Raw genomic sequence first — 25,119 nt, forward strand, 5'->3', positions numbered from 1 at the left:
TTATTTTGGGAACACTTCTGAGGCCTTTGGATAAAAATCACCCTTACGGGTTGAAAGAGAGCCAGAGGGGAGCTGGCCTCCCAGCGTGGTGAGATGCAGAGCGGGCCCGGGAGGAGGGGGGATAAATTCTGTGACCGTCCCGCGCTGCTCAGCCAGGCCAGCGGGACAGGACTTCTCGCTGCCTGTGTCCCCCAGACTCCGCAGGCATTTTTCCAACTCGAGGCGGCAAGTGTGAGGAGCCCTCCAGTGTCAGGCTGTCCAGCGCCGGAGAATAAAGAAATCTCATCACAGATGCCAGGAGGTCGCCCTCTGGGAGTTGGTGGGGTCAGCCAAGTCAGACTGAGAGTTAGAGCCATTCGTCAACAGCATGTTATTCGTGGATGTTTGAAATGGGGTGTGAGTGGGTGTGCGAGTGTGATTGTGTGCTCCCCGAATTTAAGCTTTAGGCAGCCAGCAGTACGGACCTCAGCTGGCTGGGACATCAGTCGGGGAACAACAAGCCTGGGACAACAAGCAACAGCGAGGAGTGCGGGCTGCCAGCCGCGGGGTCACCATCCATTCTATTTCAGTTTGCTGAAGCTGCTGCAATGAAATATGCCTGGATTGGGTTGGCTTTTTTAATGGAAGTTTATTAGGTTTACAGTCCTAAGGTCATGAAAATGTCCAAATTAAGGCATCAAGAGGAAAATACCTCTCTGAGGAAAAGGCTGCTGGCATTTGGGGCTCCTCTGTCACATGGTGGCAGCTGCTGGTTCTTCTCTCCAAGATGTCTCTGAGCTTCTGTGTGCATTTTTCTCCTGGGTTCTGGTTTCCGTGGCTCTCTCCAAATGTCTGTGCCTTTTCTCCTCTCATAAAGAACTCCAGCAAGGGGGTTGAGATCCACCTTGAGTGGGTGGGGTCACATCTCCGTGGAAACGACCTGAGTAAGCAAAAGGTCCCATCAACAACAGGTCTGCACCCACAACAGGTCTGCACCCACAACAGGTCTGCACCCACAACAGGTCTGCACCCACAAGGGTGGATTAAAACATGTAGGCTTTTCTGGGGTACAGGACAGCTTCAACCCAGAACAATTGCTTTCCCACCCCTGAACAGAGATGGCTTTACACAGGGCAGGGGGCTGGGAGATGGGGAGGCTGGCCCACTTAGAACCAGCTCAGGTTGTTGGGTCAAAGTCGGGGTCCTCCAGGGAAACAGAACCACGGGGTCCGTGTACAGGCACACCCTGTTTAATTGCACTTCGCTTTATTGTGCTTCACAGATACTGTGTTTCTGACACAGGTTTGTGGCAACCCTGATCAAGTGAGTCTAGGCACAATTTCTCTAACAGCATGTGCTCACTTCACATCTCTGGGTCTCATGTCAGTAAAACTCTTGCAGTATTTCAGTGTTTTACACTATTATCGTATCTGCTGTGGTGATTTGTGATCAATGATCTTGGATGTTCCTATGGTAATAGTTTTGGGCCCCATGAGCCACGCCTGTGTGAGACGGTGGGCCGAATCGATCAGTGGGGGGTGTGCTGGTGTCTTTGCCGATCACCGACAGCTGTCCCGCCCCCTCCCTCAGCTTGGGCCTCCCCATTCCCTGAGACCCAACAGTATTGAAACAAGGCCAGTTCATTGGCCGTACAGTGGCTCTAAGTGTGCAGGTGAAAGAAGAGTCACGTCTCTCACTTTAAGTCAAAAGTTAGAAATGATGAAGCTTCATGAGGAAGGCATGTGGAAAGCTGAGATAGGCTGAAAGCCAGGTCTCTTGTTGTAAACAGAAAGAGAAGTAACCTTACATTTGGTCCAGGGAAAGTTTCAGTGGTCTGGATAGAAGATCAAACCAGGCACTACATTCCCACAAGCCAAGGCCTAATCCAGAGGAGGCCCTCATGTGTTCAGTTCTCTGAAGGCTGAGAGAGGTGATGGAGCTGCAAAGAAAGCTGGAAGCTAGCAGAGGTTGGTTCATGCGGTTTAAGGACAGAAGCCGTCTCTATTACCTAAAATTGCAAGTGAAGCAGCAAGTGCTGGTGGAGAAGCTGCACTGAGTTGCCCAGATGACTTAGCTAAGATCTCCGATGAAGGTGGCCACACTAAATAACAGGTTTTCAGTGCAGACACAGCCGTCTGCTGGAAGAGGATGCCTTCTAGGACTTTCGGAGCTGGAGAAAAGTCAAAGCCTGGCTTCAAAGCTTCAAAGGATGGACTGCCTCTCTCGTTAGGGGCTAATGAAGCTGGTGACTTTAAGTTGAAGCCAGTGCTCATTTACCAGTCTGAAATATAGTAAGGACTCTTAAGAACGATGTTAAATCTACTCTGCCTGTGCTCTGTAAATCAAACAACAAAGCCTGGATGACATTGTGGGAATGAGAAAACCTTCCTGACCAAAAGGGGGAAGATAGAAATGAGACAAAATAAAGTTTCAGTGGCTGAGAGGTTTCAGACAGGGTCGAGAGGTTGTCCTGGAGGTTATTCTCATGCATTACATAGATGTCCCTTTTTAGTTTATGGTGTATTGGAGTGGCTGGAAGGAAATACCTGAAACTGTTGAGCTGTGTTCCAGTAGCCTTGATTCTTGAAAATGATTGTATAACTATATAGCTTTTACAGTGTGACTTTGTGAAAACCTTGTGTCTGATGCTCTTTTTATCCAGAGTATGGACAGATGAGTAAAAAAATAAGGACAAAGATAAATAACAAGGAGGGTAAGGGGCAAAAAACTGGGTAGATTGAAATACTAGTGGTTAATGAGAGGAAGGAGTAAGAGGTATGGGGTATATGGTTTTTTCTTTTGGCTTTTGTTTCGTCTTTTTACTTCTTTTTATGGAATGATGCAGATGTTCTAAAAACGATCATGGTGATGAGTACACAACTGTGTGACGATTTTGTGTGCCACTGATTGTATACTTTCACTGTATGTGTATGAAGAAGATATGTCAATAGAAATATTTTTTTTTCAAAAAGCCTGGATGACAGCACATCTGTTTACAACATGGTTGACTGAATATTTTAAGCCCACTCTTGAGACCTACTACTCAGAAAGATTCCTCTCAAAAAATTAGTGCTCATTGACAATGCACCTGGTCACCCAAGGGCTCTGATGGAGATGTACAGTGAGATTCATGTTGTCTTCATGCCCGCTAACACAACATCCATTTTTTCAGCCCATGGATCGAGGAATCATTTTAACCTTCAAGTCTTATTTATGAAATCTATTTCTGAAGGCTGTTGCTGCCATTGCTAGTGATTCCTCTGATGGATTGGGGCAAAGTCAACAGAAAACCTTCTGGAAAGGATTCACCATTCTAGATGCCATTAAGAACATTCATGATTCATGAGAAGAGGTCAAAATACCAACATCAACAAAAGTTTGGAAGAAGTTGATTCCAGCCCTCATGGATGACTTCAGTGGAAGAAGTATCTGAAAATGTGGTGGAAATAGCAAGATAGTTATAATTAGAAGTAGGGCCCGAAGATATGACTGGCTGTAATCTCAGGATAAAACCTTAATGGATTAGAAGTTGCTTCTTACAGATGGTTTCTTGAGATGGCATCTACTCCTGGTGAAGATGCTGTGAACATTGTTGAAATGACAACAAAGAATTTAGCATATTACATAATCTTAGTTGATGAAGCAGTGGCAGGGTTTGAGTGGCATGAGTCCAATTTTGTAAAAAGCTCTACTGTGGGCAAAATGCTGTCAAACAGCATACTACGTTATGGAGAAATCTTTTGTGAAAGGGAGGGTCAATTGATGTGGCAATTTCGTTGTCATCTTCTTTTAAGAAACTGCTACAGCTGCCCCAACCTTCAGCAACCACCACCCTGATTGGCTAGGAGCTGTCAACATGGAGACAAGATCCTCCCTAGCACAAAAATTACAGCTTGCTGAAAGCTCAGATAATGGTTAGCATTTTTTTTTTAGCAATAAAGGATTTTTAAAATAAGGTGTGTACATTAGACATAATGATATTGAACACTTAATAGACTACACTATGGTGTAAGCATAACTTTTATGTGCACTGGAAAATGAAAAAAAATTCGTGTGAATTGCTATATCGTGATATTTGCTTTATTCCGGTGGTTTGGAATGGAACACACAATCTCTCTGGGGTATGCCTGTGTATATATTAAGAGATTTATTTTAAGGAATTGGCTCATGGCTGGTAAGTCTATAGGGCAGGCAGGCAGGCAGGAAACCCTCAGAGTGCTGTTACAGTGTTAAGTCTCTGTAATCTGTAGGAGAGGCTGACAAGCTGGAAACTCAGACGAGAGGTAATGCTGTAGTTTTGAGGCAAAATTCATTCCTTTCTTGGAAATCTCAGTTTTTTTCTCTTAATGCCTTTCACTGACAGGAATAAGGCCTACCCATATAATCAGATATCCAGGGCATCCTTTCCGTCAGCTGATGTTAGGTGCTAAGCTCATGTACACAACACTCCTAGAGCCATTTCTTGGCTAGATGTCAGCCGCCATAGCCCGGCCAAATGGACACATAGAGTTCACCATCACAGGCCCTTCCGGAGACGCTCCTTAGGCTGGCAGGTGCGAGGTGAAGACGTGACGCCCCAGTTTGCAGCAGAGCCCGGCAAGGCCAGCCAGCTGCACAGCAGCTCCTCCAGCTCGGCCTGCAGAGAATGGGTGGGGACCTACTGCTGCCCATCTGGGCAGGGACGCCTCAGGGCCAGCGGCCAGCGCACTTCCGTTCCCGCCCCTCCTATCCTCACAGAGCCTTCCATAGGAGCGTGTCTCTCATATTGGTTAGAAGAATGTGCATTGAAGAGAAGGAACTTTGAGCATGGTGCTTCGTTTTTAATTATGAAAAATAAAATGTGTACAAAAAAAGCAGTATCTTTCAAAGCACAATGCAACAATTAGTTCCAGAACAGATTTCAGAGTTGGTATGGGTAGCAGTTCCCAAGACACTGGAGACTAAAAGAAATATCAGTATAATGATTCAACAGTCATGCTCATTTGTTAAATCCTATCTTCTCCTTTATAATTCCACCTTCTCCTTTGATCTCTTTTTAAAAATTTATTTCTATTGATATATACTATATATTCACATACCATGGAATCATCCAAAATGTACAAACGCCGTTTATTTTGAAATACTTTCAAACTTACAGGACAGTGACAAAAATAATGTAAACTCCGGACAGAGAACTGCAGCATCGACCCCCCGTGGCCCCCCAGTTTTGAGCCCGACTCTTGGAGCCAGGACATGCTCTGCCCCTGGGGAGGGGCGGCTCAGGTTCCGAGTCCGGGAAGGGTGAGTGGAACGGAAGCGGGGCTCGGTTGCAAGGGCGGTGGGGGAACCCCGCCTGCCCTCGGGTGTGGTGGGCTTGCTGAGCGATGAGAAGCCCTCTGCACACCGGGGGTGGGTGAGGTGCCCAGACAAGGAACTTCTACCTTGAAGGCAGAATAAAATGCGAAGCCGTCCAGTTGGGTCGGCCTGCGAACAGGGCGCGGCCCGGTGCGCGTTTGAGGAGCCTGGTGGCCGGGCCTAGGGCGTCAGGAAGAGAGCTCGGTGAGGTGCCTTTTACTCCTCTTGCAGAAGCGAGCGGGCCGAGGCCTTTCCTAAGGTCCCGGGGGTGCAGCGCTGGGCTGGCGCCCGGCTGGGGCTCGTGGGGAGCGGGCGGCCGGCCCGAGGCGGGTCCGCTTCTACAGAGGCGTGGGGAGCCCGCCCGCGAGTGACCGGGAGCCCGGACCGCGCCCCGCGCCCCGCGCCCCGCCCAGGAGCCGCTAGTCTTCTCCGGCTCACGGACCCCACTCCGCGCCGCCCTGCTGCGTGCAGCCCCCGGGGCCCAGTGCAGCTGCTCCTCGGAGAGTGTGGGGTGTGAGTGGAAAGCTTAGGCTTTGACTTAAGGTGCGTTAGGGTCAAATGTCAGCTCCACCTGCACTATCTTGGGGTAAGCCTTCAGAACCGGGTTCTCTTAAAAAAAAAAAAAGACGTTTTGATAATACCTAATAAGTGCATTTTTTATTTCAAAGTACAGATAAGCAATACATATATAAAATCACTGGTTATTCTACCACTGTTAAGTTTTATTGTACATGCTCTAGAATTATTTCTTCTTTCTCCTTTTATTTAAATATATTTAAATGTTGCATTAAAAGGATGGAGTCGTCTCATGCAGGCTGCTTTTTTTTTGACCGAATGTATCTTTAAAGACGGCAAAAGGTGGTATGGTTTGCCTGATGTTTAACCCACCCCTGTATGGTCAAAATGGGGACAGCAGGCGGTTGCTGGGACCAGGAGGCTGTGGGCCCGGAGCCCGCAAATGCTCGCTCTTACCCTCTTCTCTTCCCCCCGCCCCACCCCACCCCACCGAGTTCCTCTCACAGGGTCCCCGGATGCATGAGTCCACGGCCTGTTGTCATTGGAGCTGGGAGAGGGCCGTTTGGGGTTTGTTTTCTTGGCTTTGAGTTAGTGAGCATGCACAGGTATCGGTGCTGACGCCTGGCATACGTGGGCGTGCGGGGATGTGTCGGGCGCGGTGCTGCCGTCTGTGTATGGATTGTCTCACGCAGTCCCGTAGGGTGGGCAAGGGGTCTGTTGCCATTTTCTAGATGGGGAAACTGAGGCACGCGGCCAATAAGAGCTGGGGCTTGCCTTTGGAGTCAGGCCAGGGACTCTGGAACCGGCCTTTTTTACTGCAGTGGCAGCCCTTCCGGTGGGGTGAAGTGGGCATTTACTGAAGAAGTCCTCTCTGCTGCGGGCACCCGGCCCTGGGGCCAGGGTAAGAAAAACCTGGGTTGTTTGTTGGGAAGTGTCTCCGCATGACCTTTCTGTCTCTCTCTGTGAACGGCCACAGGGAGGAAAGGTGCCGAATGAGAGCCCAGAGGGCCTGGAGCTCCCGGGGTCCCGACAGTGGAGACCCAAGGGGCTCAGGGCGGGAACCATGGGGAACCCCCAAGAGTGGCTCTTCCTAGGGCCGGGATGGGGAGGAGGGGGGAGGACTGGAGGAAGCCGAGATCCCATAAGGAGAGGAGACCCATGCAGCCAATATCTGCTGAATAGGACCTCACTGGGCCGCGGGGTCTGTGTGGGTGCCAAGCCCGAAACCCAGCGCCCTGGGGTTAGCCCCGATGGCCACCCTCGCCGAGCCCGCTGGACTTGTTCATGCAGCAGGCATTTCATCAGCTGCTTTAATATCAGCCGCATAACTTAGGAAGGCGAACTCAATTCAGTGAGCCTTCATTACCCAGCACTGTATATAATTACTTTTAAAATGACAATACTTGATAGAACTAGATCTCATTTCTCCACTATTTGGGATTTTCCCGAGGGAGGGGAAGGCACAGCTGACCGTGTGGACGTGCTTAAATACACTCACAGACTCGCCTTTTTTATAGCTCAGCCTGTAACCTAGGGCCGTAGTGGGGGCAGAGGGCCCTGTGTGACGGGACTGAGGCCCCTCGTGGCTCTCAGCGGTGGCAGTGGGTGGGGAGGGCCCCTTACCCAGTCTGCCCGGAGTCTCCCCCAAGGTGCCCACGGCCCCTCAGCACCCCCTCCCGGAGGCGCCGTGGGGGATTGACTCTGACACCTGGCCTTCCGCCTTAGCCACGCGGGCTGGCTGGGCTGCACGTCGCTGCTCCCTGCCCCCGGAAGGTGTCGCCCTAGCTCCCTGTCACCCCACGCACGAGGCCCGGTGAAGAGGGCGCCCTTCTGCCATTAGGCCTTTAGCGGGAAGTGACAGAGGCGGCCCCACGTGTCAGAGGTGCACCTGCCTCTGGGGCCTCGGGGAGAGCCGCTCAGCTCCGCCCCACCGCGGCGTTTGCACGTTGCCGGGAGTGACAGGGACAGGGGCCCGGGAGTGAATGGGGGTGGAAACCAGACTTTTCTAAATGGACAGCTTCATCACGTCTCAGAACCAGACCCCTCGCCGGGCACTCTGGAGGCGGCCTGCGCCCTGCGCCCCGCACCCAGCACCCCGCACCCAGCGCCCTGCGCCCCGCACCCAGCGCCCCGCGCCCAGCACCCTGCATTCCGCACCCTGCACCCCGTGCCCTGTGCCCTGCACCCAGCGCCCCACGCCTTGCACCCAGAGCCCCAGACCCCAAGCCCAGCACCCCACGCTCCCTACCCAGCGCCCGGCACCCAGCACCCCGCAGGGGACCAGCTTGGGGCCGTGATGACTCCAACTCCCTGTGGCCGCCTGTCACCCCTGAAACGGGACAGTACTCCTGATCGGTGCTTACCGAGTCCCCCGTGCAGAGCGTGGCAGATGGCATGTGCGCCGCAGATCCTGCCGGTCATTGTCACCTCAGTAAACCCCTCCCTTCGGAGACCCCAGAGGGATTTGAAGACGGCCTTTTCCTCGAGGCCCTGCCAGGGTCTGCCCGGGAGGCGAGTAAGAGGGGGCTGTCGGCGCACCCCCCCCCCCCCCCCACGCCGAGCCCAGCTCCGCCCGCGCGCACGTCCCCACTTGCCCCGGCCGCCTGCTCCTTTCCCGGGACTGCCGCCCCCCACCGCGGTCAGCTTACCGGGTCGTCCCCTTCCCAGTCACGGTGTCGCTTTTCCTTAAAGAGCGTCCAGCCCCTGTGCCCGCAGGGGCCGCGCTGCCGAACGCCGCTTCTGGCTGGGCCTCCTTCCTTGCCCTTCTCGCGGCCCGATTTTAAAATTCAGAGTCGGGTTTAGCACGTGAAGGGCAGTTGCCATGGAGCAGTACACCCCCGTCTGCCATGTAAACACCTGACATACTTAGGGTTTCTCACGTTCTTTTTTTTTTTTCCCCAACAGCTTTATTGAGGTACAATTTGCGTATCATATACCTCGTCCCTTTAGAGGGTACGATTGTATGGCCGTGTGTGCGGAGTGCTGCCCGCGTCACCACAGCCAGTTTTAGAACATCTTCATCCCCGGGAAGAAGTCCTGTGCCCTTCCCTTAGCTGTCACTCCCCAAGCCCCCCGCCACCCCCGGCCCCCTCAGGCGTCCCTTGTCCTCTCAGTGTGTCTGTGGACCTGCCTGTTCGGGACGCGTCGTGTAAAAGGCACACCACTGTCCTTGGGCTTTTGTGTTTGTCCTCTTGGACATAGCACGGTGTGTCCCAGCGTCCAACCCCCCAGAAGCACAGATCAGTGCTTTGTTTCTTTTTATTGCCAAATAAAACTCCTTTGCTTGGATTTTACTTTTCCAGCCGTCAGCCGATGGCTGCTTGGGTCTTTCTACCTGTTCCTCACATGCCGGACCTGCCCTCCCCTGCCATGGCCTCTCCGTGCCCAGCCGCTGTTTGAAGGGATTTTTATCTCAGTCCCGTGTTCCCTCCTGGTTTACTCAGGAATGTAATCCCGGCTCACACACTCTACCCTGCATACCCATAACAAAATTAAAAGCTGGGTTTTTTTGTTACATCATTTATAAAGACCTGCCGGAAGAAATGATTCCGACCATACATTTTCTGCTTTTCTTCTCTTCTATGGGATAATATTTTAGGTTCTGAAAATCCACTCAGTTTAGATGAACCTTCAAACTGTTATCCCCAAGGGAGAAAATATCATGAGCTGCAAACAAGAGTGCCTGAGAATGTTAGCAGAGGAAGGACTGACAGCCAGGCGAGCAGCTTTCTTTTTAATAGGAAGCCACTGTGGAGCAGGTGGGTTCAGCAGTGACTTTATTTCATCCTTTCCTGCGGGAAGTTGAGTTTTCCAAGCAAGCTCTCCCCAGACCTGTGCTTGCCAGCAGGAGCTCTACCAGTATGGCTGGGTCAAACTATTTTTTTTTTAATGTGGTAATCTTATATAGATAACATAAAATTTGCCATTTTAAACATTTTTAAGAGTAGAATTCAGTGGTATAATTGCATCTACAATGCTGAACCATCAGCTGTACTTCCATTCCCAAAACTTTTTTTCATCCCCCCAAATAGACACACTCCACCCATTAAGCAGTAACCCCATTCCCTCTGCCCCCCCCAGCCCGATAACCTTTAATTTACTTTCTGTCTCTAAGGATTTGCTCATTCTTGGTATTTCATATACGGAAACAATACAATATTTGCCCTTTTCTGTCTTTCACTTAGCGTAACGCTTTCAAGGCTCATCTACTTTGTAGCAGATGTCAGCACTTCGTTGCTTTGTACAGCTGAACACTACCCACCGTGTGTCCTACCACATTCTGGGTTTGCAGTCACCTGTCGATGGCCCTTCGTGCTGTTTCTACCATTTGACTGTTAGAAAAGGTGCAGCTGTGAATATTGGTGTGCAAGTACCTGTTTGAGTTCTTGCTTTTCATTCTTTGGGGTACATACTCCTAGGATTGGAGCTGCCGGGTGGAAGGGCGATTCCATGTTTAATTTTTGAGGAGCTGCTACCCTGTTTTCCCCAGTAGAGCTTTCAGGTTTCCCAACTTTCTCTGCCAGCTTGTAAGTAGTTTTCAGTTTTGCCGGTGAAGGAACGAGGGCAGCTGGCATCCTGGGCTGTGGCCTGTGAGGGCAGGCTAGTGCTTCCAGTGCCCGGGCAGGGGGCTTGCACAGCCCAAGACTGCCCTGCCCCCTGACCCTGCTGTGCCCTGAGCAGCCCAGGCCTGTGTGCCACTGCCGGGTGAAGTTTCACTGGGATCCGGGTTGCTGGGGCTTCCTGCACTGAAGGGGGACCCTGTGTGCCCCAGCCTAGAAGCCAGCCTGAGGAGCCCCCCGTGGCCATCCAGTGGTGTGGTCAGTGCACCGCCCACCCCCCACAGTGGCTACTGGGGATGGATCAGAAATCCTACAATGTTACAAGATGTATTTATGAACCAAACTCTAACCACAAAAGGAACATCGAAATTTGATTCCATTTTTGTCTCTCCTCGGGGGTCCTTTGATCCTTTCCCCACAAAATTGGGTGGCACCTGAGGATGCTTAGGCTTTGGGACAGCTGACCTGGGTCGTTCCCTGGGCAGGTCCCCCCCTCCCTCCGGGGGCTGGGCCTGTGGGCCAGACGAGATCGGTTTGGGCACCGGGCACAGGTTAGGGCTCCCTGCGTGCTGCTTCTAAAACTCTTCTCCAAATTGTCGTGGTTTTATGTTAACCCAAGTTTTAAGGAGGAGATGCATAAGGAGATATTCTGAGACAAGCCGCCAGGACAGCACGCGTCCTTTGCGTTTGACGGAGACCATGTCTGTCTCCCGTGCTCCTGGCACCTGCGGCCCCCTGGGGTGGGCACAGCGAGCCCCTAACAGGTGGCGTGAGTGTGGTGAGCGAATAAAGCTCCCAAGCAGTGTGGACACGCCTGGCCAGCGTGGAAACCTCGCTCTGGTTACTGCTTCTCCTTCATGTCCAGGCGCTTCCAGGGGGAGAACCGTATCTGAGGGCCCGAGAGAGGTGCCCGCAACTCAGCAATGCCGTCTTCACGCCGTAGATATCCAGATACAGGATTCGTTGTTTCCCTCCAGTGAACCGTATCTGAGGGCCCGAAAGAGGCGCCCGCAACTCAGCAATGCTGTCTTCACGCCGTAGATGTCCAGATACAGGATTCGTTTTTTCCCTCCAGTGGCTTTTTTGGCTGAAAGTTAAAAAGGAAAAAAAAAGGGCCATATGATTTAAGAAACGTTGTGGTGTTTGGTGAGAAAAACTTAAGATTCCTATAATGATTTCCAGCTCAGAATGCTCACGTTATTATTTCATTGAACTCTCACAACTCCCAGAGGCAGGTAAGACAGCGCACCATTTGATGGCTAAGGAAAGGTTAGCCATAAAATAATATTAAATAAGTATGGGTTATTTAAGTGTGCTCTAAGCTTATTTCCTCTAGTTTTTAAAAATGGGAAAAACAGGACCTTCCTCTTGGGATCACTGCACAGATTCGATGAGATAATATATGAATATCGGCCACATAGTATTATGTGCTTAATAAGTAGCAGCTGCTATTCTGTCACTCGGCATGATAATCCTGACTTCACAGCCGGGGTCACCGCACGTGATCCTGCTGGCGGGAGGTCGCGCCTCTGGGAACGGGCAGAACTAGAACCTAGAACCGGTCCTTCCTCGTCCGTGCCTTGGCTCCTCCTCCCACGGCCCGCCTGCAAAGACGTGGCTGTCGGGGCGGCCTGGGGGCCCCTGCCAGGGGCAGCCACCCTTTCTCGTGAACCCCTCCGCTTCTCCGGGTGTCATCACGCTTTCAATGTCCACTTTTGTGTCCACAGAACATCATCAAGAAGGTGATCGGGCAGAAGTTTGTGTACAAGTTCGTGTCCTTTCCTGAGATCCTGAAGATGGACCCGCAGGCGGTGGAGGTGAGCCGGGAGGGCCTCCTGCTGCCCGACAGCGACTGCCCGCCGGCCCCCGCGCTGCCCCGCCACGGCCTGGCCGCCCGCAACCAGTACGTCCACTCGGGCCTCTACTCGTCCTTCACCATCAACTCCCTGCACGGCCCGCCCGAGTCCTTCCACACCGTCAAGACGGAGAAGCTGGACGAGCAGCCCGAGGGCAGTCCCCCCGTGGAAGAGGTCACCACCGTCATCCGGTTCGTGACCAACAAGGCCGACAAGCGCGTCACCAGGCCCGTGGTGGCCCTGCCGCCCGTGTCCGAGGCCGCTGCCGCCTCGGCCCTCCTGGCCTCCTCCGTCTCGGCCAAGATCTCCTCCCTGATGTTACCCACCGCCGCCAGCGTGTCCTCGGCCTCGCCCCCCTCGTCCCGGTCCCCGTCCCTGTCCCCCTCCTCCCCCGTCCCCTCTGAACCCAGAGGCCTCTTCCTGGAGGCCGGCTGCCAGGACTCGGATTCCCTGGAGCCCTTGAACCTGTCGTCCGGCTCCAAGACCAGGTCTCCATCTCTGCCCCCAAAGGCCAAAAAACCCAAAGGCTTGGAGATCTCGGCGCCGCCGCTGGTGCACTCGGGCACCGACATCGGCTCCATGGCCCTCAACAGCCCAGCCCTGCCCTCGGGGTCCCTCACCCCAGCCTTCTTCACCGCACAGGTAAGAGCCGGCCCCCCGGGAGGGGAAGGGCGGGCAAAGCAACTCCCTCCTATCCTCCAAAAGCTCATCCCCGGCACCACGTACCAGAAGCACTGTGGAAACACAAACGAAATTTGCTTGTCCATCTTTGGTCGGAGGCACCCGCCAGGCGAAGGCGTGACATACTGGTTACACCTTGGTTACGGGACACGCCACATCGGTCTCCTGCTGTCAGTGACCTCCAGGGACCATACGATGCAACACTCATCGGCCAAGTCGTTATTTCCTAGGAAGGGTAGAGCAGGCCAGTTTACATTTCAGAAGACATTTAGGGGCCTTTTTGACATTTTTAGGGCAGATTGCTCTCTGGGGGCACTTAATAAATAACCGTTTGTTTTCTGTTAGTGAGAAAAATGCACATCCACTGAACCTGCCGTTGGGTTGTTCGTTGGTGGGGGCCGGGCTTGTTCTGTAGTTCTTTAGGAAGAAATGTAAGGGCCACACTGCAGAGTGAGAAAGAGACTCCTTGCCCCTCTGAGGAAAGCCAGATCTGTGTCACATGGGAGAGGAAGGCAAGCTCATGGAGGAAGAGAGTCTCCATGTTATTTACCCAGTGGGAGAGCAGCCGTTTCCTTTAAGTAAAATGCGCAGATGCATGTTCTTGTCCAGATGGCAGTTGCAGGACCAAAGTGAAGTAGGTGTCGGGAAACCATATTTTGGCTTGCCTTGAAAACGTAGATGCCATTTAGTGGCAGAAGTTGAGCTTTGGGGTTTTTACAGATCTGGACTCAATTCCTGGCTACATCGTTTAGCAGACGCATAGCGGCTGTGGGCAGTTGCTTGCTGAGCCTGTTTCCACTCTGTGAAGTGGATGGTTGTAAAGGTGAAATGGGATAGTGGCCGTGGTAAATGGGCAGCTGGTAGGTGTTGTCACAGAGCTGTGTGGCGTGAGCGTGGGGCATGCTTTCAGCCGGGAGGAACTCTCTCTGCCCTTGCCTCTGCGGCCATCACCATCATCACCATCATCATACACTGAGCTCTTCATATGTGCCGGGCACTATTCTAAGCACATTATGTGTTTTAGTTTCCTTGGCTGCTCGAGCAGATGCCAGGCACTAGATTGAATTGAACAAGGGGAGGTTCTTGGCTCATGGTTTTGAAGTAAAGAGAAAACCCAAATCAAGATGTCAAAGTGATGCTTTCTTCTCAAAGACCAGTGTTCTAGGGCTGGCTGCCGGTGGTTAAACTGGCCCTTAGCTTGTCACACGGGAAGGCACACGGCTGCATCTCCTGGCCTCTCCCTTCCCTTCCGCATCCTGCTGACGTCCGGGGCCGGCTGCTCCTGGGGCTCCCTCTCTCCCTCTGTCTGCATCTCATTTTCGGGTAGAGGCCTCCAGTGGGAGCGTTTGGACCATCCTGACTGGGTCAGGCCATACCTTACCTGAAGTGGCCTCATCAGCAGGCCCTGCTTACAGGGGGTTCACACCCACAGGAATGGAGTACATTTAAGAACTTGGTGTTTTGGAGGTATATACAGCCCCAGCTACCACCGAGGGCATTGCCTCACAATGAAATAGATATTATTGTTATCCTGTCTTCCAGCTGAGGAAGATGGGGCACAGAGCAGTCACTTGTCCTAGGCTGCACAGCCAAAACGTGGTGAAATAAGCTGAACCCAGTCAGAATGCATCTGGGGTCCTTCCCCTTAAACAATAGGCCAGACTGCTCTTTGCCTTCCCACTGGGAAAACACCCTGTTGACCCTGATGGTGATGATAGTTCAGGGTTGCTGGAGGGTTTTTAGGCCTATAACGCAGTCAAAAGTAGCTTTTTGCTGTTTTCTTCCCCGTGGCATCTCCCAGATTGATTGGGGTCCAGGGACGTTGTGGGTCCCGCTTGAGTTCTGGGGTTGGTGGCCTCGTACGTGCTGTTGGGCGGAGCAGGGGGAGGGTAAGGGATTGGCTCCAGGTCAGGCTGAGCATGTGTGCTCTAAATGGGGCATTTTCTAACAAAGCAAAGCTGTCCATGAACTAAGGACTTCGAGTAAGGCGGCTCTGACATGGCCTGGGTGACGAGGGTGGGTGGACCATCGCAGGAGCTCCCGCCCAGCCCCCTTCGTGCTCACAGCTGTGGGGTCTGAAGAAGTCTAAACCCAGCCAAGGTGTTTGCGATTGCAGGTCTGCTTTCTCTGCCAGCCGTGTGTCATCCTCTCCTGGGGCAGACGGTAGCCCCGTAGTCACCTCAGAGGAAGTGGTTTGGGACCTAGTTACTGTGAATTTAGGGGTGACTCCTCGGTGGGGCTGAGGGATGGCTGAACCAGGGGAGGAGGCAGCATGAGATGAGATGAAGTTAGAAGGCCAAGGAAAACAAATTGAAGCAAAGCTCAAGACCAGGAAATAGAACATTCTAGAATGGCCTAATAACAAGGAGCCTAACACAAGAGAAAGCTAGGATGCTTTCATAGAGAACCTGTGGCTTAGGCAGAGTCAAGTGAACAGCCCTCAGCCAAGTTGAGGGTGGAGCCTGAAGTTTAAGTTAGTTCCAGGAAGTCTGAGAAATGTTACCAGGGCTTCCCAAGGGGAGGGCAGAGCAGTCAGGACACAGGCCAGGCAAGGGGAAGTAGGGGAGCCCAGGCCAAGACCAGGCTTTCGGATCAAAGGAGGGAGGGAGGCACGGTGAACCTGTTCACAGCTGAATGAATCACAGGCCACTTTCGTGAGGTGCTGGATTCACCCCACCTTGAAATTCACTCAGCGTCTCAGAAGTGTAAGCTCTGGATGGGGCAGCAGACAAGGGAAAAAAAAAAAAACTAACGAAGGAGAAACCAGAGAGAAGGGAGACAGGGCAGAACTCAGGGGTGTGGTGTTCAAGGCCGAATACTCTCGGCCTGTCTTACCCAGGCAGCTTCCCGGAAATCGGATGGGCCGTTCGGGCTGTTTCACCTTGACTCAGGCCTAGAGCCCCTGGTGGTCTAGGGTTAGGACAGGCCTGGAGTCAGTGTAGGATCTGAATTCTCAGAGGTTCCCTCCCCCAGGAGCTGTGTCGAGGGTGCCCTAGAAACGGACCCACCAGGCCTGCAGGTCTGCCATCGGTGGACAGTCCAAACAGCATGACCTTGAAGGGTGCTGCCTGGCCCAACAGTCTCTTCTACTGGATTCCCCAAAACTGCCCCTGGGGAACAGGAGTGAATGATAACTCTGGGGGTTCTTCCCCTGAAGGTGGGTGCAGGCTTTTCCCACCAGTAGCATGGAAGCCTCACTGCCGTGGCTCATTTGTTCCCTCCTGCCATAGCACTTTCTTTTTGTCACAGAAACTCCAGTGTCCTCTGTGGGTGTGCTGTGTGCAGTGTTACTCTCTTCAGATAAGCATTTGGCTCCCTGTGGGCACCTCCTCTCCATTCTCCTAATGGTTGGCTTTGGAGGAGAGGGGAGTTGTGCTGCAATAACTCAATACCCTGAGAATGAAACTCCCAAGAGCATTTATCTTCAGGCGGAAACACAGACAGGAAGAAGGGTAGAATTAAGAGTCTTAACGGGACCACAGTGTCGTGTGGTTACAATTTCCGCTGAGAATGTTGTTAAACCATGTACCTTGTGTAGGCCCAAATTCAGATCACAAGTTTACATCTAGAGTGTGACGTGCTTACAAAATCACCAGCCTTGCCCACCCCGCACCCGCCATCATCACTGCTCCCACCAAAGATACGTGTGTCACCTGCTGGGACCTAATTGCACAAAGTGAAATTGAGAGATTATTGTTCTAGAGTTGCTTTTAATTCATAAACAAAGATTACTAAGTAGACAAACATGAGGATTACCCAGAGACCCCTCAAACGTGGGATATGAGGAACTGAAAAACTAGAAGAGAAAAGCCAATTAGGTACCAAGGAATAATGCGGTTGAGCTCAGCCACTGAAGTCACATTTGACACTTGCTAGGAAGGGAAGGGTGTTGTCTCTGATGGCAGGAGCGACGGAGATTGGGACACAGTGGTGAGGCCCAGAACCTGAAACCTCCTGGTTCCTGGCTGGGCACTGCGGAGGCCTGAAAGGTGCCAGCTGGAACCCCGGGTCCTCTGTATCTTTTGCACACTGGTGTCATCTGTCCCTCTTCCCTCCATCTGTCCCTTCCATTCAGGCTCTTGCTCCTATCTCTTAACAACATGAAATGAATTCATAATCGGAGCCTGGCACATTGCATTCTTCTCATTTATGCCAAGACCTCTGTTCATCTCCAGGGGCATCTTTAAGATGCTGAACTCAGATATGTGCCACGTGAGCCGTGAACTCACCACCAGAATCTGAGTGTGCGGGCCCTAGGATGTTATATTTGCAGTCTTGGACTGGCACTCATTGGGTGGAGACAGCCTGCTGGCGAATGAAATGGTATAGCCTCCCTCTTCCATTTATGGTTGATGTAACAACTGTGGGCCAGTACCATAAAGTGGGAACTTGGAATGGAATACATGCGTGTGGTGGGGAGCAAATAGGGTATACTGCATCCTGTCCTAGCTCTGGGGTCATTTCTCATCTTATTGTCTCTTTTGCTATTATCACCCAAGGGAAAAAGCTGTGTTTTATATATGTAGAATGGAATGATATCTGAATGTTTTGTTTGTTAATTTTTTTTAATTAATAAAAAAAGTTAAAAAAAAAAAAAGAAACCATTGCCATATCCAAGGTAATGAAGATTTTCTCTTAAAAAAAAAAAAGTTGTGTTTTTTTCCCTTCTAAGAGTAACCCAATTTTCCTCCCACTCTCTATTACTCCTCCCCAGTTCTGTCTGCAACTTTCTCCACACCAGCCATTACTACAGGGAAGAGGATGTCCTTTTAGGGGCTCTTTGCAGCAGAATAATTTCACTGCAGTTATTCTGCAGATAAACATTTGGCTCGCTGTGGGCACCTCCTATATACTTTCCTAATGGTTGGCTCTGGAGGAGAGGGGAGTTGTGCTGCAATAACTCAATACCCTGAGAAGGAAACTCCCAAAAGCAGTTATCTTCAGGTGGAAACACGGACAGGAAGAAGGGTAGAATTAAGAGTCTTAACGGGACTTTTAGGTTTGTTGACAACTCCAGCTGGAGGTTCTTGGTTCCCTGAGCTGTGGGATAAACAAACCGCAGGAGCTCTCCCCTTCTTATCCTGGGGCCTGTCCTCTCTTCCCTCTTCATGCCCTTTTCTGTTGTTCCTTCAGGGCTCAGCCCCTTCATCCTTGTTTCTGCCTGAGGCCTTTTTTTTTTCTTTCCCTCCTACCACTTGGTATCTCTTCTCTGGCCTGGGCCCATATGGATTTCTCCACTTGGTTCCCCTTTCCTTCAGATTAGTAATTCAGCACTATACAATTTATGTGGGATTCTACTCTTTAAAAGTTCTTAAAACTAATTGTTTTTATTTTAATTCAGACAACTCCAGGAGTTTCTAGAGATTTGGTCACATTTATTTGAAGTTTTTTTTTCCTTTTAACCCTGAGGTGGTATTGTCATGGATTCCATGGGTTTTACACTGGGAGATTAAGATTAGAGAAGTTCCTTGGTACACCCGCTAAATGGATATCCGGATAGTACTTTCAAAAGCCTGAATGATTTACCAGTATCTCAATTACCAAATCAAGAAAACAGCAACTACTTGTTGAGCAGCTTAGCTGTATCCTTTTTAGTCAAGTAATGACTATCTACCATTTTTAATTAATTCACTTAGGACATATTCACTGAACATTTAACATTTGCTAGGTACTTCCTAGGAACTCAAGAAAACAGATGTGAGCTAGACGGAGGTCTCCTCTCCTGAATGTACAATTTGTTGTCTAGCAGGTAAATAAAATGGGACATTATTTAACTTAGGGCAGTGTGAAGTTATAGAGGACCCTGAAATCTGGCTGAGAAATTTAACTTGTCTGGATGGGAAATTAACCTGCTAGAGGCACGAATCAAGTGAAACAAAAATTTTGGAATCCATCCACCAATAATTATTGAGCATTAATTATCTGCAAGTCATAGAAAAGACACCAAAAATATAAGTCCCTGTTTTTATGACCTGGCACCTGGCCATAACAACAGGGCATATGCCCATGCAAGATAATACATGCGAGAGTCAAATATGCGGTGGAAACAGGTACTTTAGGAACTCAAAGAGGAGGGGCATCATTTAGTTCAACTCAACAAACATGAGCTGAGCACCTATTGTGAAAGCTTACGGGCCTTGGTGTTGGGGCTGCAAGCATGAGAAGATAAGCCCTGATACTTACCTTAAGTAGGTTAATATGGTATGCCAGATGCAACACACAGGTTATACTAAGGTACAAAAGTAGTACCAAGTAAGAAAGTATTACCTTTGCTGGGGATGGAGAAGGATGTTGAGAGGGCTTCATGGAGGGTGAGCTTACTTGGGCAGGGGGTTAAAAGACCAGTAGGCATTTATCTGGCAGACAGGGTGAAAATGGCACGATAGGAGAGGGGATACGTTGAGCTAAGGCACAAAGATGTGACGTATCTTTGTGTTATTAGGGGAAATACGGAAGTTCAGTAAGGTCGGAGGATAAATTCCAAAGCTGAAGGAAGTAGTGAGAGATGAGGCAGCTGGGAGTATTGAAGGGGCATGACTAACAGTCAGAATTGAGTTTTAGAAATCACCCTGACCGTGGGCATTGGGAAGCGGTGAGGCTGGAACCCCTTAGGACTGCATTGTAATATTCCAGGTGAAACACAGTGAGGAGCTAAGTCTGAGAGGGAGGGACGGAGTCAGTGGGGATGTATCTGAGAGGGATTTAGGGAATGCCATCAGAAGGACTTGGTAATTAGTTGGGGGATACGAAAAGAGCCAAACGATGAGTGTAAGGAATATAGGAGGGAGAGTAAACTCCTGGTTACAAGCTCAGTTTGGGCGATGCTGAGTTTAAAGAGCCCTGTAGGACATTCAGGTGGAAACATCCAGCTGCTACTAGAGCTAAGGAGAATTTGGAGTTGGAGATAAAGCTTGGTAGTTGTCAACATGTAAGGAGTGGTTAAAACCACAGAAGTGGATGAGATCACTTGTCTAGAAGGTCTAATCAGGGAAGTATGAGCTGAGTGACCAGGAAGTTCTGAAACGAGTATTAAAGTCAGCTAGGATGGAGAGTTCTCTGGTTCTCTATGTATGTTAGATGCTCAGGACACATCAAGCAAAGTAGGAGGGTTCATATAGAGAAAATAGGGGATGTATAAGGCTAGATTGTAACTAAGGAATTATACCTTTTTTTTCTGAAATGAAAGACATTTGATTGGACATTATATCTTGGGATGATTGATTTTGTGGCAGTGGGCAGAACATGGAGTGGAAGGGAGACCAGAGGCAAATGGACTGGTTTTAGTGGCTATTACAGAATGCCACATGTAAGGTGATAGGGTGGATACAGCAGGACTGGAGATGAGGGCACAGACAGGGGTCATTTCAAGGAAGAATCCCCAGGTGACCCCTACGGTTTGCAGCAAGGTGGAAAGCACTTGGTGACTGGGACTGCGTCCCGGGCGGCAGGTGGGGCTGGGGGTGCAGGAATCTTGTCTTGTTTCATCACCGTGTCTCTGGCACCTGATACATACTCTACACTCACTCATATTTGTTGAGTGAATAGATACAGGGTGGTCCTGTGGACAGACATGACGGAGTCATGAGAAACGCTGGATTTGGAAAGGCAGCGAGGTCAAGTGGGAATACGTGGTTTATTCCAAATGGAGTGTCCATCAGGCAGTAAGGGAGAAGACCTCAAGTTGCAGTCCACCTCAGCTCATCAAGTATTTATGAGCTGGTGCTGCAGGAGGAATAAAGATGAGCAAGATTCCTTAAAAGCTACAGAAGGAAGCTTAAGAAAAATATGTAAATTACCATACTGTGAGGCAGAATATGTTAAATATTAAGAAAAAAAAAGTACTTACAAAGTATTATGAGGATTCAGGAAAGAGAAATGCCATCTGGTTGAGTCGGGATAAGAAGTCTCCTCCGAGGAGGTGGCATTTTGATGAGCAGAGGGAAGCAGGGGGAAGTGGAGTGGGCAGAGGAGGCCGGAGGGCACGGTCCCAGGAGAGAGGCATGAACGAGGGTATGGAAGCATGCCTGGGAGGCATTAGCTCACGTGGTTTAGCTCAGATGTGCACGCTTTTTAGGAGATTCAGTAATAAGGGGAAGAACTGAGCAAGAAGGAAGATCAAAATGAGATTCCTGGTAGGAGGGTCTTGAAAATGAATGCCCATTGCCCTTGGCATCTCCTTTCCAGGCAGTTGAGGGACTCAGCCATTCAGAAGGGCCCATTTGCTGAGACTTACAGCTGAACCCTTCTTTGGTGATGGGAGAGGAAGCCCACATTTTGCTGTAGCTTCCTTAACCCTGACACCTCAGGCCACTTCACCCTGCCTGACTCCAGGGAGCGTTTGGGGAAAAGGTACGAAAGCTTGCACTGTACAGACGATAACTCAGGCCAGGCTGTATATGAACTTCCCTTAACGTTTTCTCTCTTCAGAGAGAACAGGGGTGGGGAGGGAGAGGAGTGAATGCAATCATTTCACAATATTTATTTGCATATATTATAGAAGACATTTAAATGACACATTAAACAGGAGGAACAGAAGGCTATACTCTGCTGAGTACTTCCTGTATCTCTTAGAAACAAAATGTGCAGACATCTCAGATCCAGACACAGGTACAGATTTTAGATTAAAGAAGTATAAATTCTACACCTTATGTATTGCTCAGTGGATTAAAAAGGAATGGCTGTATGTCTGTGGCTGGGGTGAGGGAGATAGCTGTTGCGTGGCTTAGGAGACTCATTTTCTTTAGAGCTTTGAGACCTGCACTGATGGGTAAAGGAGGAGCTGTGAACACACAGTATTAAATGATGTGGCATATTGTGATTGAAACCTGGCTCCAGGGTAACATGCAAATATTAGTCCTCAGATCCTGGGCGTGTGGAGTTGAGCCTGACACAATTGAGAGGAGCCTTGAAGAATCCACTGACCGACTGAACTCGTCTTTTTCAGGGAATACGTTGTTTCTATGTACACTTGAGAATTTCTCCCATGAAGAGATGAAATACATTTAGAAAATTTATCAGGCACACTTTTAATTATTAATTCACGTTTTCATTCAAACACCTTTATTAGGTACTTAGCGTAACAGTATCTAGCACTTGTTGAGCATTTGCTGTGTGCCAGGCCCTGCATTAAGTACTTTACATAAATCATTTTATTTAATCTTTCTGACCTGTAATGTAGGCATTTTTTGTTCTTCCCATTTTATAGATTAGAAAACTGAGGTCAGATAGCTTGCCTGAGGTAATCTAGCTTCTGAGATTGGAATCCTGGCAGAACCCATGCTTAACCATTGTCTTGTTACAACAGCTGGCCTCATGCATTTGAGGAATGGCCTTGGGCTAGAGCAAATGTGGAGCTTATCCAAAACATGCATTTATCCTAGTAAATAGGTCATTCGGTATGTAGGCAATGCGGTGAAACCAGGGACTCAGATACTTGAGTATAAATTAGTTTACCTTTCAGCAGGCTCACCGTCTGAAAACCTTTGGATGTGTATAGACATTCTGGTGAACAGAGCAGGCCTTTCAGTTTAGGTTTAAGCCAAATGCTTGTGATAATTAATGAAGCTGCTGAGGCCAATTCTAGAAAAAAAAAAATAACACTTTAGCCTCCAGCGTGATGCAACGGTGAGATGCTGGCACCTTTACTATGGTTACCCAAAGCACCTTATTGACATCACAGAACCACTGAGGGGCTCTTTTCAGTCACCAAGGGTGCAAAATCACCCTGCACCAGGGAGTTTGCCTCCACTGAGAATAACCGCCATGCAGATTTACCAGCTGGGGCAGGCTGTTTCTTTGCCCTCTAGTTGGCTTCCAGGCCAGGGCTCCTGCTGTGTATATGCAAATGTAATCCTTGGCACTCGCCTGAGAAATCCATATTTTTGGCTGTACAACCAATCTGACAAGAATGGATTTTTTTTCCCTCAAACTATTGCCAGGGAGATGAAGTCTCTTCAATCCCTATACCCTAGCAAAATCTGGACTACTCAGCTTCTGAAGAAGTTACTGTAGGGTATTTTAACAGCAGATCCTAAAGTATTAGTTGATAGTTGATAAGAGAGAATGATGCTTAGGAGGCCATAAAAAAAGTGTGTCTGTTTGTGTGTGTTTGTAACCCAAGTAATGGATATTGGAAAAATAAGAGAATATAGGTAAGAAGAAATAAAGCCACTCATGTATAATAAACCCTCTTGTTAAACCTGGGAGGGGTAACAGAGATGGGAGCAAGTTCAAGAAACCATGCAGCCCTAAGTTGCTGCAGACTTCTGTCTTCCACTAGAGTGTTTAAGGAAGGTAACTTGTTAGTACCTCTCTCCTTGATAAAACAGCTAGCAAAACTTAGCATTTAAGGAAATTAAACTGGCTACAACCGTGCAGAAATAAAGTCAGATTTTCCTAAGATGGTAAGGCTTGAAGGTCCTTTGCTGTCATACCACCCTTTGGGGCACTGCTGCTTGTGGCTGGAGTCAGACGATACCTGTATCAAGGACTGTCTATTTGCTTTCTTCCCCAGACACCAAATGGACTGCTTTTGACCCCAAGTCCACTGCTGTCCAGCATACATTTCTGGAGCAGCCTCAGTCCAGTTGCTCCACTAAGTCCTGCCAGACTGCAAGGCCCAAACACGCTGTTCCAGGTGAGCATTTGGAAATGGACACTTTTAAATATGGCACTACGATCGGATATTTTTTCCCTATAAATACTGCAAAGGTAACAGTGAGTTTGTTTTAACCAAACCGTAAAAATGTTTCTAAAGGAAGTTCACATTAATGGGGTTTTACACACCCTTCAAATGAAGATGTTTTCATTAAGGCAAAAATGGCTTACTCATGTTGGGTAGCCTCTAACGGAACAATTAGTTCTTGAAGAGCTTTGGATACATTCATGGACTATGAAAACTGAGGAAAAGGCCAACTCAAAACTTTTATAAAAGTTCCTAAGACTTTAAAATGTCACTAATTATCAATTGAAATGTTAATAAAAATAGTGAACAATGTATCCATACTGTGATAAGGAAAATTATCTGCATAATGCTTTGAATCATCATCAACTGTAACTCCTCAGCCAAGGATGGCCAAGAGCCATCATTTTCTGGTCCCTTTTAACTTATCTAATGCTAGCCTTGTCTTTTCCACCTTGAATCCCATGCCCCCCTGGTGTGGCTCATCCAAAACTAGTTGTATTTACTTTGTTAAACCACTTTGTACTGTGATTGCCTGTTTATCTGGTAATCTCTCCCACTAGACTGTGGGCCTTCGAGAGACGGGAACTGCGTCTTGTGTACTCTGGCACCCCTACTGTATAGCACATTGCTTGGCACCTAATTGAGTAGTTGAGATTATTGACTAATTAAATAAAGAGATAGCTAAGAATTTTTGAAAGATGTCTAAGAAAGGTAAGTGCTAAAAAAAAAAAAAGATCAAGTCTCCATGGTTTTCTGAGTTGGTCACTTTGCCCGACAGGGTTATTGTTTGTCGAGTACCTACTTTGTGCCAGCTTTGCCGGGATTTAAGGTCTTGTTTGCTGTCTTGCCTCCCTGGTTTCCTGGTGGGGCTGGGGTAGGGTGTCATGACGTGCTGTATCCCTGGGGTCATTTAGGTTTCTTTCTCTTCCCTGGCCCTTGATCCCATCACAGGAACCTGAGCTGTGGTCAGGCATAGCAAACACGTTCTCAACCATTTTATTAAGTCAGGCAGTGAAACAAAAACTAGAAGCAGTCTTTTTTTTTAGATTAGGGATACTGATCTTCTGGAGGGGAGCTAAAAGGCTTCACTTGAAAGATTGGTATAGCAATTGTCTAGTATTGGAGCTCCTAAATGAGCAGAAAGTGGTGTGGCTGCAGTAAACCAGGGGAGAAGGGATGGCAATGCTACTTGAATCGTCGACTCTCCAGTACCTGATGCATAGTAGGACAGAGAGAGTCAGGAGATGTTGGTGCCTACTTTCCCCTCTTACTGGGAACTCTGCCATCTATTTGGTGATCCCTCGGCTAAGCCGTTGAGAACTACTGGTGGCAGCTTTTTGCCTCAGATAACTAGCGTCCTCCAGCCCATCACAGGCGAGGAAGACTCCTAACAGTAACAGTGGTTCACACCCAGTGTTTCTAAACATCAGGCTCTCCGGGGGCTGGGAGATGTACACTTCTCCCCAACACCGCCTGCAAACCTCAAATTTAGTGTGCAATTGAATCCTCC

General features: G+C 49.4%; 2 protein-coding genes across 11 annotated transcripts in view; one reads left to right on the plus strand and one right to left on the minus strand.

The window, feature by feature from the left end:
• Window positions 1-25,119, plus strand: part of ELK3 (ETS transcription factor ELK3) — a 68,064-nt gene that overhangs the window by 36,654 nt on the left and 6,291 nt on the right. For both annotated transcript variants that reach the window (XM_077111711.1, XM_077111713.1), the window contains exons 3-4: window positions 12,116-12,886; window positions 23,439-23,561. In XM_077111711.1, the coding sequence (XP_076967826.1) occupies window positions 12,116-12,886; window positions 23,439-23,561 (894 nt within the window). The remainder of the gene's footprint in view (window positions 1-12,115; window positions 12,887-23,438; window positions 23,562-25,119) is intronic.
• The window catches only part of CDK17 (cyclin dependent kinase 17), a 131,067-nt gene continuing 115,870 nt past the window's right edge, over window positions 9,923-25,119 (minus strand). For 7 of the 9 annotated variants that reach the window (XM_077111702.1, XM_077111705.1, XM_077111708.1 and 4 more), the window contains 2 exons: window positions 22,379-22,504; window positions 9,923-11,475 (listed from right to left, as the gene is read on the minus strand). In XM_077111702.1, coding sequence (XP_076967817.1) covers window positions 11,321-11,475; window positions 22,379-22,504 — 281 coding nt within the window. In that variant the 3' untranslated portion in view covers window positions 9,923-11,320. Of the gene's footprint in view, window positions 11,476-12,970; window positions 13,152-22,378; window positions 22,505-25,119 lie in introns of all 9 variants that reach the window. The other 2 variants (XR_013155917.1, XM_077111703.1) reach the window with 2 other exon arrangements.

Source organism: Tamandua tetradactyla, chromosome 7 (assembly GCF_023851605.1).
Source record: "Tamandua tetradactyla isolate mTamTet1 chromosome 7, mTamTet1.pri, whole genome shotgun sequence".
NCBI classification, from domain to species: Eukaryota; Metazoa; Chordata; class Mammalia; order Pilosa; family Myrmecophagidae; genus Tamandua; species Tamandua tetradactyla.